We start from the raw sequence: 14109 nt of genomic DNA on the forward strand, positions 1-14109 counted from the left end.
GGGGGTGTGTGTGTGTGCGTGTGTGTGTGTGTGTGTGTGTGTGTGTGTGTTTAGCATGTGGCGGTTTCTTCAATAGCACTGCAGGTACAGTAAGCAGTCCGGCCCTCTCCATTACCAACTACCACCACAACATAAACTGTACCTACCACATCGCCGTTCAAGCAGACAGAGTTGTGAATCTCAAGTAAGACTACGTGTGGTAAAATACAAGTTAAATAATAATTTACTTGTAACATGAAACAATGTTTTTTACACTGGCAGTTTAAAGCCGGTATAATGTAAGTTTAAACCATATTTAGTTATGTTTCATGTCTTTTCCCTTTGTAGATTCAATACTTTCAGCTTAGAAGCTTCTTCTTCATGTCGCTATGACTATGTGGCCGTGTATGACGGGCCTGACAGCTTGGCACCATTGCTGGGAAGGTTCTGTGGAACAGTGCTCCCACCTGACATACTCTCCTCTACAAACAATTTGTTCATCATCTTCAGTACAGATGCCACAGTTAGTGGTGTTGGCTGGAGAGCCACTTACAGTCAAACACTTGGTAAGTTAACATTAGGATTAGTTATGATGATGTGGATGTATTTCTATAAAATAAATGGGTTAACATGCAAAATCAAAAGCACAATGACAAGAACAACCAATTATTGTAGCCAATGGTGCACTGGAATCTAACAAAGTTGTAGTTGGATTTTCACAGAGATAAACTAATTTTTCATTTGATATTTGGTAACATTGCTTTTTAGTATGACTTGGATCAAACCTTTTCAGTTTCCTACCACAAGTTTCTCACAATAATCGGCTGGAGTTTTGTCCCTTTCCTCTTGGTAGAACTAGTCAAAGTCTATCTGGTTTGTAGCCCAACTCATTCATACACTTTTTCAGATCTACCCACAAATTCTCAATAGGATTGAGATTAAAACTTTGTGATGGCCACAGCAAAACATTGACTTTGTTGTCCTTAATCCACTCTGTAACCACTTTGGCTTTTTGCATTGTCCATTTGGAAGACCAATCTGTGCCCAAACCTTTCCTTCCTGATTGATGTCTTGAAATGTTGCTTCAATATTTTTATGTATTGTTTTCTTCCTCGTGATGTCACCTATTTTATGACACGTACCAGTAGCTTTTACAGCCAAACAACCTCACAACATGATACTGACACCCCAATTCAGTTGGGATGGTACCACTAACTTGCAGTAAATATGCAGTCTGAGACCAAAGTGCTCTGTTAGGAACATGAAACTCTCAGATCTGAGGTATGATGGAGTTTGATTACTAAGGTGAGAATGAGAATCTTAAATTATGTTCTACATTTAATAAGGGGCAAATGTAGAGAAGCTACAATAGGAGAAATATGATTTCTCTCTTTAATTTTAATCCTAACTTTTGTAGCAACATTTTGGATCAGCTGAAAGCTTTTAGTTGTATTTTGTGAACTTTTTGACGGTAAAGAATTTCAGTAGTCTACCCTTGAAGTTACAAATGCATGGTCTAGGGTTTAAGCATCACTCCAAGATATTTCTAATAGTGTTCCTGAGAGGACAAGAGAAAACCTAGACATTAGTTGAATATAGGATTTAAATGATATATCCTAGTCAAAAATAACACAGAGATTCATTACTTTATTATTGGATGCCAATTTAATGGCATCCAGATCAAGTGATTTGTTAAGCCATTTCTTTTTCATAGATTCAATATATTTTATTCCCATACAAGACACAGAAATCATTGGTATTATGAATAAATGTAAAAGTAAACCATCCACCGACTGTGATGATCAAAACATAAAAACAATAAAAAGGGTAATTGAGGGAATCTCTAAACCATTAACTTAAATGTGTAATTTATCATTCAGATGGGATAATTTTCCAACATTCCAAATGAAAATAGCAAAGATCATACCAAGGGAAGAGTGGCAATAATCACTCTTCCCTAATTATAGGCCTGTATCTCTTCTCCCTCTGTTCTCTAAAATTCTAGAAAAACTTCTCTAAGAAGAGACTAGAGAAATTCATAGTCAAACATTCACTACTTAGCAGTGATCAATATGGATTCAGAGCCAATTGATTAACTTCTCTAACTGACTTAGTAGAAGAAATTACCAGTGTAACAGATAGTAAGAAATTAGCTGTAGGGGTTTTTAAACATCTAAAGAAAGTTTTTGATATAATAAATCATGATATCTTAATTAAAAAATTTTAACGTTATGGAATTTGGGGAGTAAATCTGAACTGATGATTTAAAGAGCAGAAAACAGTATGTGAAGATGAGGGAAAGAATTTCAGCATACATCTCACTCATGGTGCAATTTCAAACATAAATGCAAAAAACTAGCCAATAAGCGAGATAACAAATGCATCAGGTAAGATCTGATGCACTCCATTATGACTTATGTTTTGTGGAGAAGGAAGTTGTGCTGGTCTTCTTCTTCAGAGGTTTTGTGTTTATTCCTGCAGTAGTTCTTGGTGCAGCGCCACCACAGGACTGGGGTTTTTTCATTTGTTTGGATCGTTTGACACAATGCAGTGTGAAAGTGAACTGCACCAGCTGAAAATCAAACAAACATTGCAATGTTGGCTCCCAATCGGACAATCAGGTGTGAAAACACCCTAAGATAACATTTAACGCATTATTTAGGCTATATTTACATCTGTTCTATCTACTTTAAAGAATTAAGGCATCTATTTGCATAATTTATTTGTGTTAATCAAGCAAGGCTGATATTTGCTTAAAGTACTAATTTCTTTACATGAAACATAAAATTCAAGTAAAGTGAACTTAATTTTGTCAAGTAGATTAAGTAAAATTAAACTTTGTATAAATTACTAAATTTTTGTAATGTAGTAATTTCATTTACTAAAAAGAAATTATGTAAACTCAATGGCTCTAAAAAAATCAAGTTTCTAAAACTTAATACTTCTTTGAAATTCAAAAATACTTTATTAATCCCAAAAGGAAACTAAATATTGTTGTAACTCATTAATTAAGATTCTTCAAAGAGTTACTGAAGATCATGATGGCTGGTGGCAGGAAATATCTTCTGCAGCAGTCTATACTGCACTCAATCTGAAGACGCCTCTGACTGAAGATGCTCTGCCTTCCCAAGACAGTCTAGTGAAGAGGATGGTCAGGGTTGTTCATGATTTTCTTGATCCTATGAAGAATCCTTCTTTGCATAATCATCTCCTGAGATTCCACAGTCGTTCCCAGAATGAAACTAGTTTTCTTTATCAGGCTGCTGACCCTTTTTCAGTCCCTGGCTCTGATGCTGCTTTTTACTTGTTGCTTTACTCAAACTTTGATAGAAAACATGGAAAGCAGCAATAGTCTGTTCACTTTTTTCACTAAATAAACACAACCATTGGAAAGCTACATCATCAGGGAGAGTGGGGTCATGAAAAAAGCATACATCTCACTCATGGTGCAATTTCAAACATAAATGCAAAAAACAAGCCAATAAGCGCTGCTCTGAAAGTAGCTTCATTCTTGATTAACTGACTGTATAGATCAAGCTTTGGCGTCTACATTTTTGCCTTAAACATCTTAAAACTAAAATTTGTGACAAATAAAAAAGCGCTTTAATTAGTCATGCTGCTGTGGGCACAATTTATTATGGAATACCTTGCTGGCCAAAAAAGAAATTATTGCAAAGTATAGAAACAAATGAACTTATGTTGCGTGATTTAAGTCTTGTAAACCTAAAATAATGTAATAAATTTTGTTTAGCTGTACATAAATAGTAAAGACATCTTTACATTATAAATTATATGTACATAAGGTGTTTGGCCTAGCTTTTTCCATGGTGAACAATATTTTTAAGCTGAAGTGCTTATTCTCATCAAATGTATTTTTTCTGCCTACATCCTCAACAATATGCATTAATAAACATGGTGTTATCAGTTCATATTTAATTTTTAACACAGAAATCAGTTGTACAAATGTTCAAAACTTTCTCTTTGAATGGATGGATGGATGGACGGACTGACGGACGGATGGATCTTTCTTTCTATATCAGTGCACAATGTTTTTGGACATTGCCAATGAGAACCAGTGCCATATAATTTGTTTAGTTGTGAATTTCTGCAGGTCCAGCACAAGGATGTGGGGGCTACCTCTCCATGCCGATGGGCATGTTGGGCTCACCAGACCCAAACCTGGATGGACGTTATGAGCCCAGGATGAACTGTGTTTGGACCATTGAGATGCCTGTGAACAAAGCCATCAATCTCACCTTCAGCTCCTTTGACCTTGAGAGCTCCTCTACTTGTCGCTATGACTATGTCAAGGTAATGAGTTATTCCTGTTATTTCAATGTTAAACATGGTAAATGGCCTGTACTGCATAGAGTGCTATACAAGTCTTATTCCATGAGAAAACAAAAACAAAACCTGATTTCAAAGTTTTTCCAATGCAGACCCAAATTCAAAACTTGCCATCATGCAATGGCATCATAGGAGTGGCAATGGTGACTACGGACGAGTTCGCAGTCACCGTGGATCATCAGTTCGATTCCTGGTCCACCTGCCTTTGTTGTTTGTGTCCATGTGCAAGACGCTTCACCATTATGTCAAAAAACTGCCTGAATGTCTGTCTGCCACACTTCAGAGATTTTTTCAAAATACAACTGCCCATCTTGCTTAGCATATTTAATTATTACTTTATTAAACCTAAAAGAGAACTCAAGTTGGAATGATATTTATTATGTTTTATAGGCAGAATGTGTCTGAACAGTATGCCAACTTTCAAGATGTTTGGACAGAGTCAGAGCTGCTACTACTACCATTAGTTACAAACTACATGCTTTCATCTAGAACTGTAAATTTGGGTTAACATTTTTAGGCTTCATGCAAGGAACATATCTTGTCTTAGCTCTGTCAAAACAATGAGTGAGTTTTTACCAACCTTTTCCAAATGTTAAGTTGCCTACATTTTTGTGCAGAAACCAAGCCCACTTTGACCAAACATTATCATATTGATAATATAGCCTTAGGGTTTTATCTTGAAGACACCCATCAGTTTCATGAAGTCTATACATTTCGGCAGTATGTAGGAGATACTTATTCCACCCCCTAGTTTTGGATCTATCGCAACCTAACAGAATGTCAATAAATCTCATTTTGATGTATTACAATATGCACTTGTGTTCTGATAATGTTCTGAATGTGTCTTTATCTCCACCAGATATATGATGGAGACAATATGAACTTTCCTCTAGTTGGGACATACTGTGGAAGCTCCATTCCTGCCTATTTCTTGTCAAGTGGAAACTTCTTGACGATTCACTTTGTCTCTGACAGCTCTGTCCAGAAGCAAGGATTCAACGCAACCTACAGAGCAGTACCATGTAAGAACATCTCTTGTCTCTTCTTCCACTGTTACACCTCAGACTTCTTAAAATAAATTCACCTTTTTATTTCCAGCAGCATTATCTCAAATTAAAAAACATTAGTGTTTAATTTGGGTTCTTTGGTTTGGTGGAGAAGAAAACCCATTTAATGATCATTCCAGTAAAATATAAATAAAATGATGTTTTTTCTTCTTGTCATTGTATTCTGTTGATGTTCAACTCTACGTTCCCCTCTGTGTCTGCCTCTCTTCAGTGCTGTGTGGTGGGACTCTAAATGCTACAACTGCAAAGCAGACTTTGACTTCGCCATCCTTCCCCAACGCTTATCCTCCTTACACCTACTGTCGGTGGATCATTGACTCTCCACCGCTAGAAACCATTAAAGTGTCAGTCCAGACATTTGTCCTGGACCCAAGTCAAAGTTGCTCAACCAATTACCTGGAGATTAATGATTGGCCTTTGGTTAGTATAAACAAGAGCAAGATCAAAATTTGCTGGACTACAGAAAATTAAAACATCCTTTGTGTACAGAAGGACATTGGTTTCTTTACAGAAATATACAAATACAGACATACTACAGATAATTTCAAATGTTTACAAAGCTGAATTATCAAGTTGGAAAAAAAAAACATTTTTAAAGTTCTCAGTTTGACTTTGAGCCTCACAGAAATGTCTGTGTGGAGACATTGTCCTAACAACAAACCCAACAAACATGATTCCCCGATTCTGAAAAGCACAAACAGGGATGGATGCAGCTGTGGACCATTTTAAACTCTAAACTAGTCACACCTCATGTAGGAGTTAGATTTGAAGTTTTTTAATTCAACTAATAAAAGATAATAAAATGATGTGAAAGCAGAATTAGTTTCTCTTTAAATTTTATAAATAAAAATTTCATGTTAAAAATTATTTATCCCCTCAATAATCCATAGACAATCTTCAATGGCATTATAGTAATTAGACTTTTTTGATTATTGATGCTATATTAGTTTGTCAACTTATTTTTGGTGATGAGCTCTGAGTCTGAGTCTTTGAGGTTGGAAGGCCTCATTTCTATCACCCTAATTTTAGGTCCATCCACAGATTTTCTTCCAGATTCTCGTCACTCTGTCTCTATATTAACTGGCTTTTTATGGTTGGAGGAAACTAAGAATTTGTATTGAGATGTGTTTTTTAAGAATTCAATGAATTAATTATTTCTCAATATTTCCGTAACAACAAGCAGATACAGAGTAACTTAAATAGTATCCCCTGTTTTAATGACAATCTGAAGGTTGTAGTGAGATAAAGGTGGGCTATCCACAGAAAAGCTAGTCCTCTCATACCTTCTCATCAAGGTATATTGTACTTACTTCCCATCCAATGTAACATTACTTATTTTGCAAATGCCCTGAAATAATTCACTTGACTGTTGGACAGTTGAAGGAAAATCATTGGGATAGATTTATATGTCAGATATGTCAGACATGCGTATCTGATATTCAAGACAAATACAGCACATTTTTAGACGATGTCTAAAAAGTGCCTCTAATTTGGTTGGTTACTGAAACATAATAATGTTTACAACTGTGTTGAAAGACATTAGTGAGTAACTGAATTTACTGCTGCTCAATAGAAATAATATATAGTTTCCAGTTTAAGTGGCATGACTGTTTGGGGCTGTGGGACGAAGCAGGAGTACCTCAAGAAAATTATGAGGAGGACTTGCAAATACCACACAAAATAACACAACTTTTTTTTAGTAAAATCTCATAACAATCATCAAATGTCTGCGTTCTGAGTACAGCATTCCATAAGAGCTTAGTGTTCACAGAAGGCTCCATGACAAAGGCTAACAAGACAGAAGCTCGCAGATTTGTTGGGAAATGGAATGGAAAAAATATTTATATTTCTAACTAGATAAGACGAGTCACACCTGCTGACAGTTGATGGTTCACAAGCCTTTGTTAAACAATCCCTGGATCCTGGATGCTCTGCAGGTTTGGGGAGAAATGGCTTTCTGAGGGCCAGCATTCAAATGGCCATTAGGCCTGTCACAGTAATAAATAAATCAATTAATCACATGATAAATTGAAACAAACTCAGTCATTTGAATTGGCATGATTTATCGTTTATCTCTTTTTTGATAATAAATATCTTCATTTTGGCACTTTGGTCTCAACTACCCCAGTTTTTGAAGGACAATTTTGTTTACAAAGATGTCAAAATTCATTTTATTTGTTGTTTTGTTATTGTGGATATTTAAAATGGCTTCCATTTTCAGTGTTAAAAGTTCATTAGAATTTAAAGTTTATTGATCTTTTAGAAGGTGTTCTTGCATTAATATTTTTGCCATTACTGTTGTGTTACTTAAAAATAGTCTCAAAACAACAATATTATTGTTTATCGCAATAACTTCTGGAACAATTTATCATCCAGTGAAATTTGTCATCGTGACAGGCCTAATGAGCATATCTTTTCTTTTTTATTTCAATTTGTTTGACATCGTTGAAAAGTTGAGAATTCACACTTTCAGAATCTGTAAATAACTCAAAATTCACATATTTCTCACAGATTTATTAAAGACTGCTCCTGTTAAAGTTGTGCTGTTTGAATTGTACTACCATTTTTTGCACTTGTAGCCTAAACTACATCTGCACTTGTTAGTTATTGCACTTTCCAGCTGAACCAAATTCTTTGTGTTTTCAGGAAGACTATGGACAATCACATAAGTTCTGTGCTTCAGATGACCATCCACCAGACTTTTACAGTAACGGCAGGACAGTCCGTGTGTCCTTCAAATCTGATGCCTTCCTGATAGGAAATGGCCTCAGTTTCAGCTATGAAATTGCCAGTGGGTATCAGAACAAAATGTTCTTTACCTGTTTATCTTGAACAGTTACTTTTTTAAATATAACTTGGTTTCTGAATTGTGCTCTAAGATGTTTGTGTTGATTTTCAGACTGTAGTCGACTACATGAACAGGAATATGGCTACCTAAAGAGCCCAGGATGGCCTGAAATTTACCCCCACAACATGGATTGTGTCATAATTCTGAAGGCACCACAAAACAGCTCTATCTCTTTCTTCTTTAACAACTTTGATGTGGAGAGTCAAAGCAGCTGTAACTTTGACTACCTAGAGGTAAACATTTTCCATTCTTAGTTTGCACCTGTGGTCTTCTTCAAATTACATTTGTGTTTATATTTAAGTATAGATGGATGTGGTTAGACTCCATCTTGTTGCTCTTGGTTCAATATAGAATAAACTTTTTCGGGAAGGCTAAGCAGTGTCATCACTTTAGTTCACCATTTTTTTATTATAGGATGATTGACCTTACAAAGGATTTATGTACATAAAGCTGCCTATTTTTTCCAGCATTCTCTTACAGAGAATGCTGGAAAACTGTTGGAAAACAAATGTTTTCTAACAGAGACCAATGATTTTATTTAATTTCCCTTTGGGGTTAGTAAATCATTAGGCCCAAGAGCGGAAGCACTGTGAAGGCCTATTGTAATTGTATCAATCAATCAATCAAATTTTATTTGTATAGCACATTTCAGCAGCAAGGCATTTCAAGGTGCTTTACATAATTAGAGAAAAAATAAATAAAAAGAGTATGTGACAACTGTATGTGTACTGTTTCTTCTTTTTATTACGATTCTTCTGTCAAATAAATGTGCTTTTTGAGGGCTTTATCATATTCAAAAACCCGCCAAACTTGGCGGACGCATCAAGTATGTGTGAAAGTTACGTATTTTAAGGTCGTCACAAAAATGGCACAAGAAACGGCTCAACAGCACTACCTGGCAACTTTCAAAAGACCCTCCGCATTGACGTTACTTCATCGTAGAGGCATGAAACTTGGTACACTTGTAGCACTCCCTAAGATGCACAGAAAACTCTATAAATGTCATCCTGCACATCCAACAGGAAGTCTGCCATTTTGGATTGAAGTTCTGATTTTCAAGCCACTTTTGACATTTACAGCATTCGCATTTGATTGAACTCGTCCTAGGTATTTCGATCGATCAGGTTCAAACTTGGTCAGTTTGTCCATAAGGCATGGTCGAAAAAAGTTATCAAAAAAGATTATAAATTTCAATCTTCCCTAAAGTCTCTCCGATACATCTCAGTTCCCAATCATCCAAATTAGTTTGGTCGTTCCACTGAACCGAAACTAGCAACTTCTCCAAGATCGATTGAAACTCGTTAGTGAGTTTTAGACTCCTCGTCTCAATCCACACCAACAGCCTGAGTGTTCGCCAGTTCGGCCAAGTCTGTCACAAATTTGTCTATAAGCCAGGAATCCACAAGCTCCAAACAGCAGAAATCCTGGTATCATGAATAAATCCAAGGTGAATCCCGCTGGGTGTGTCTCCACAGGACAAGGGCTCTCCTGTGCCCAGACTTCTCATCGAAAATTTGATTAATTGCATTGAGAGATCAGTTGACCAGATCCATAATTTGAAGATTTGGATGATGTGCAAAGAAAGGCTCCAAAAATATAGAAAAAGACAGGACAAAAACAGAGCAAGCAGGGCAGGCAGGCAAGGGCAGGGAGGGAGCAGAGGGAAAAAGCGTCCGCCTTCATTGAGAGCAAGAGAGAGAAGCATATGAAGTACATGAGTTTTCAACCAAATTTCTGCAGAAAGAGATAACACAGTGAACCGCTTCTCCAAGCTGCTCACCTTGAAAACCTTCAGTTTGTTTGTCTTTTATTAGCAAGAAGGGGGTGAAAAGGACTATGGAGGGTGGGGGGATGAAAACAACATCCTATCTTCACAGCAGGGGGCTAAATTGGAAACAAAGAAGGACACAAAGAAACTAAATTAACACACAGACAGGTTTACGGCTCAGGAGTTTCCCAGGAAGATCTAAGTCACCATCTGTAAAAACATGCTTGAGGTTAAGGAAAGTTTAATTTTGTCTTCACAGTTTTAACAAATCAGAACACTAAACCTCTAAATAGAAAAACAACTAGTAGCATAAAATTACAAATGTAAGAATAATAAACATAATAATTCTAACACTCACAGAGGCACCAAACTTTCAGTGATTGATTATCTTCAGGTGCCCTACAATACTCAATGCTCAAATGATGACTTCACTTAAGGCACTCCACCTGAGAAAAGGAAGTGTCATGTTTTACTGTGAGTGGTCTCTATCTGACCCCTTTTACCTATTCAACATGAAACTGTGTCCAGAGACAGAAGACATGTTGTTGTAATGTGGTTTCCAACCCTGACCGGTTTCAGTGCAGCAGGTGGGCATGGTGGAGTGACTTGAGATGCCATTGCCATGCATTTGGGTCTAAATTCCATGGAGTTGACCCGAGTTGCACTAAACTCACTGGGATCAACCAGTATCCACCCCCCAACAGGAATCCACAATAATCTTTAGTGGTCATGGCCTAATTTATCTACAACGCTACCTAAAACATTTTAAATGATCAGCCTCAAGGCATACTTTAACCCAGAATTATGAAACTTTGTACACGTGTATTTTTTTAGAACGTACAAAAATTTCTCTTGGAGCCATGGTCCAAACCCCACAGGAAGTTGGCCTGGATCAAAGTTGCTGTCTTCTCTTTTTTATAGACGTCGTATCCGATCGAACTTGTCCTACAGCTTTTGAGATACAGACTTCAGAATCCCTCAGCACAGTCTTGAGGCACTGAAGGTCAAAAGTTATCAAATGATTTTTCGTACATCAAAGCAATTGGGCATGGTTTAGTGCCAAAATCAGACTATTCGCAATGAATTATCAAGGTGGAATAACTTCCATATACAAGGTCACAGCTGAATGACACTTTCTATGTCTCACTACAGACCAGGCCTCATCACATTTATGTGGTCAATAGATGACATAACCTTAGCCCCGCCCACTTCCAATAGGAAGTCACTGGTTTTTTTCTGCTGGGTGTCTTACTTTTACTCTTTAAGTCATATAGTTTTAAACCTGTGCCAAGTTACACAAAATGACATGATGATGAAGTCTGTTAAAGCTGAATGCTGGCTGAACCATGTGGGCGTGGCCGAATGGCGAGTTTCAATCCCTTGCCGTTTGCATATAGTTATCTTGAAATCATACACGCATCATCCGATTTGCACCAAACTTTTGTGAACCTCCAATAGCACTAAATTGTAATTTGACTCCACTGCGCCCCATAGGCTATTCCATCAGCTATATCTCTTCACTACATCAGCCGATCTGCACCAGATTTTTGGTACATCATCAGGGAGCACTGCTGAACACATTAGTGTGTATCGCCTAGACCAGGGGTGTCCAAAGTGGGTCCTCGAAGGCCGGCATTCTGCATGTTTTAGTTCTCTTCCTGGTTTAATGCACCTGGATCAAATGATGGCTCGTTAAAGGCCTAAGAGGAACATTGACAAGCTGAAAAGATTGTTACTACCACCAGGGAGAGAACTAGAACATGCAGGATGCCGGGCCCCAAGGACCGACTTTGGCCTAGAGGGCCTGGCCTAGAGGATGGGTGCGGGAAATGAGCGAGAGCGTTGATGGTGGTGAGCGAGTGGTTTTGCTTTATCCCCGCTGTCACCACGAGGCTGGAGCAGCGCTGGGCTGCAAGGGGCGTTTGAGACTGTTTGCAGCTTTAATTATTATTATTAATATTATTTTAATTTGATCAGCATAATGTACTCTATAGTGATTAGCAATGATTGTAGAGACGGTGGTAGGAGTTTGTCAGTGGGTTGCTGGTTTGATTCCTGCTCTGTTTGCCTCTGTCGTTGTGTCCTTGGACACTTCACCCACCTGCTTGTGGTGGTCAGAACAGGGTCCGGTGGTGCCGGGTCTTTGCAGCCTCACTTCTATCAGTGTGCCCCAGGTCAGCTGTGGCTACTATCCGGTAGCTTGACACTATCAACTGTTTGAATGTATGGGTGAATGACTGAATGTAATGTGAATTGCTTTGGAATCCTATGGACTACAAATATACTCCAGTTACCAATTAATAAATCCCTAGTTTCAGTATACATTAGGTGATATTAGAGTGGTACAGAAAATTTCTTTAATAAATACTCTCTCTGGTTTTGGATGCTGCAGTTGGAGAGATTTTACCAGTGCACATAACCATGGCCACAAGGTGTTTATTATAGCTGACTAGCATCTCAAAAAGCGTAAATAGTATTTGAAATAAAGTAAAATTTAAATTCCATTTAATTTCTAATAAAAACCATGTACATCTCGGCACCAGTTGGATTGGTAACATTGAGCTGTATACCACCTGCAATTCATTTTCTGGAGATTTCTTAAAAACTGTTTTGGCTTTAATTTGACCTTTTATGTGCAATATCTCTGACCACCTCATCTGTGTATGTTTTTGTCTGCTCCTTTTTATTGAATGGCAACACTTTGTGTCGTTACTCAGATCCGTAATGGAAGTACAGCAGACTCACAGTTGATTGGTAAGTTCTGTGGTCAAACGCTACCCAACCCCATCTTCCCACAATCCAACCAGCTGTACCTACGCTTCAAGAGTGACTTCTCTACTGCCCGAGATGGATTTGATGCCACATGGACGTCTTCTCCACATGGTCAGGACTCAATTTACAGAAACTAATTTGTTGTTATGTTCAGTGAAAGATTTCAACCCCCAATTCTCTTAATTTGTCATACTTGGCATTGATCATTGTACGATGGAGGCTTTGTCGCTTCCATATTTTATTCATAAATGATGGTGAACATAGTGGCTTTACTGAATATACAATCATAGATAAATGTTTAGCTGACATTTTAGTTTTTCAATAAAAGAAATTCTTGTTCCTCATTTTTAGCTATAATTGCCCATTGGAAACCATGGTGATCAAACAGTTCCCTGTAGTATTAAATTGTGGCTTTCTCTTATTTCTTGTAGGGTGTGGTGGCATCCTTTATGGAGACCATGGCTCATTCTCAAGCCCCAACTACCCAGGAAGTTACCCAAACAATACTCATTGTGAATGGAGCATCAAGGCACCTAGAGGTCATGTGGTAACCATCACCTTCGCCCTGTTCAGTATTGATGACCCAGGAAACTGTCAAAACAACTTCTTGAAGTTATATGATGGCCCAGATACCTCCTCGGCTCCTGTTGGACCTTACTGTGGAGTGGTATGTTGTTCATGAGAGCATATAAATAAAATCATTAGAAATTTCTTAAGCAACTAAGGTATATGGTATAAGTCTACATTGGGTCAAATAGTCCACAGTAGCAAGAGTTTTTGAAAATACACACATTTTTAACGCAAATAAAACATGCATGTGATTATGACTAAAACAGGATAGGTGAGCATCTAATAATTAAAGGACAAATTGGCCTGTGATTTAGGATGTTGTGTATCCACCTCTTGCCCTGGAAATAGGCACCACTTTGCTGACTTTTAAACAGGCACCTTTAGGCAGCACAGAGCTGCTGCCACTGTGTTGACATGTGCAGTCCTGTTTGATCTTCAGATCAATTTAACTTTTATAAATTTAAACTGGTCTAAATGTATTAATAAATAAATTTCATTATAAATACATATATAAATATATATGTGTGTGTGTGTGTGTGTGTGTGCGTGCGTGTGTATGTGTGTGTATACACTGAACAAAAATATAAAAGCCCCATGTCAAATATAAGAGTTTTATCAACATTTGGGTTGTGAGGCTGCACAGTGGTGCAGTTGGTAGAGCTGTTGCCTTGCAGCAAGAAGGTTCTGGGTTCGATTCCCGGCCCCGGTCTTTCTGCATGGAGTCTCCATGTTCTCCCTGTGCATGGTGGGTTTTCTCC

At 37.6% G+C, this 14109-nt stretch overlaps 2 protein-coding genes across 2 annotated transcripts in view; both read left to right on the forward strand.

Moving 5' to 3' along the window:
* The window catches only part of cubn (cubilin (intrinsic factor-cobalamin receptor)), a 155737-nt gene extending 149930 nt beyond the window's left edge, over positions 1–5807 (forward strand). Inside the window, exons 58-62 of the mRNA XM_008438250.2 lie at positions 55–184; positions 328–545; positions 4091–4290; positions 5302–5348; positions 5605–5807. Coding sequence (XP_008436472.1) covers positions 55–184; positions 328–545; positions 4091–4290; positions 5302–5348; positions 5605–5710 — 701 coding nt within the window. The 3' untranslated portion in view covers positions 5711–5807. The remainder of the gene's footprint in view (positions 1–54; positions 185–327; positions 546–4090; positions 4291–5301; positions 5349–5604) is intronic.
* Positions 5808–11770: 5963 nt separating this feature from the next.
* LOC108165680 (cubilin-like) overlaps positions 11771–14109 on the forward strand; it is a 3038-nt gene continuing 699 nt past the window's right edge. Inside the window, exons 1-3 of the mRNA XM_017301755.1 lie at positions 11771–11860; positions 12727–12892; positions 13213–13448. Of these exons, the coding sequence (XP_017157244.1) occupies positions 11855–11860; positions 12727–12892; positions 13213–13448 (408 nt within the window). The 5' untranslated portion in view covers positions 11771–11854. The remainder of the gene's footprint in view (positions 11861–12726; positions 12893–13212; positions 13449–14109) is intronic.

Source organism: Poecilia reticulata, linkage group LG20 (genome assembly GCF_000633615.1).
Source record: "Poecilia reticulata strain Guanapo linkage group LG20, Guppy_female_1.0+MT, whole genome shotgun sequence".
Classification (NCBI taxonomy): Eukaryota; Metazoa; Chordata; class Actinopteri; order Cyprinodontiformes; family Poeciliidae; genus Poecilia; species Poecilia reticulata.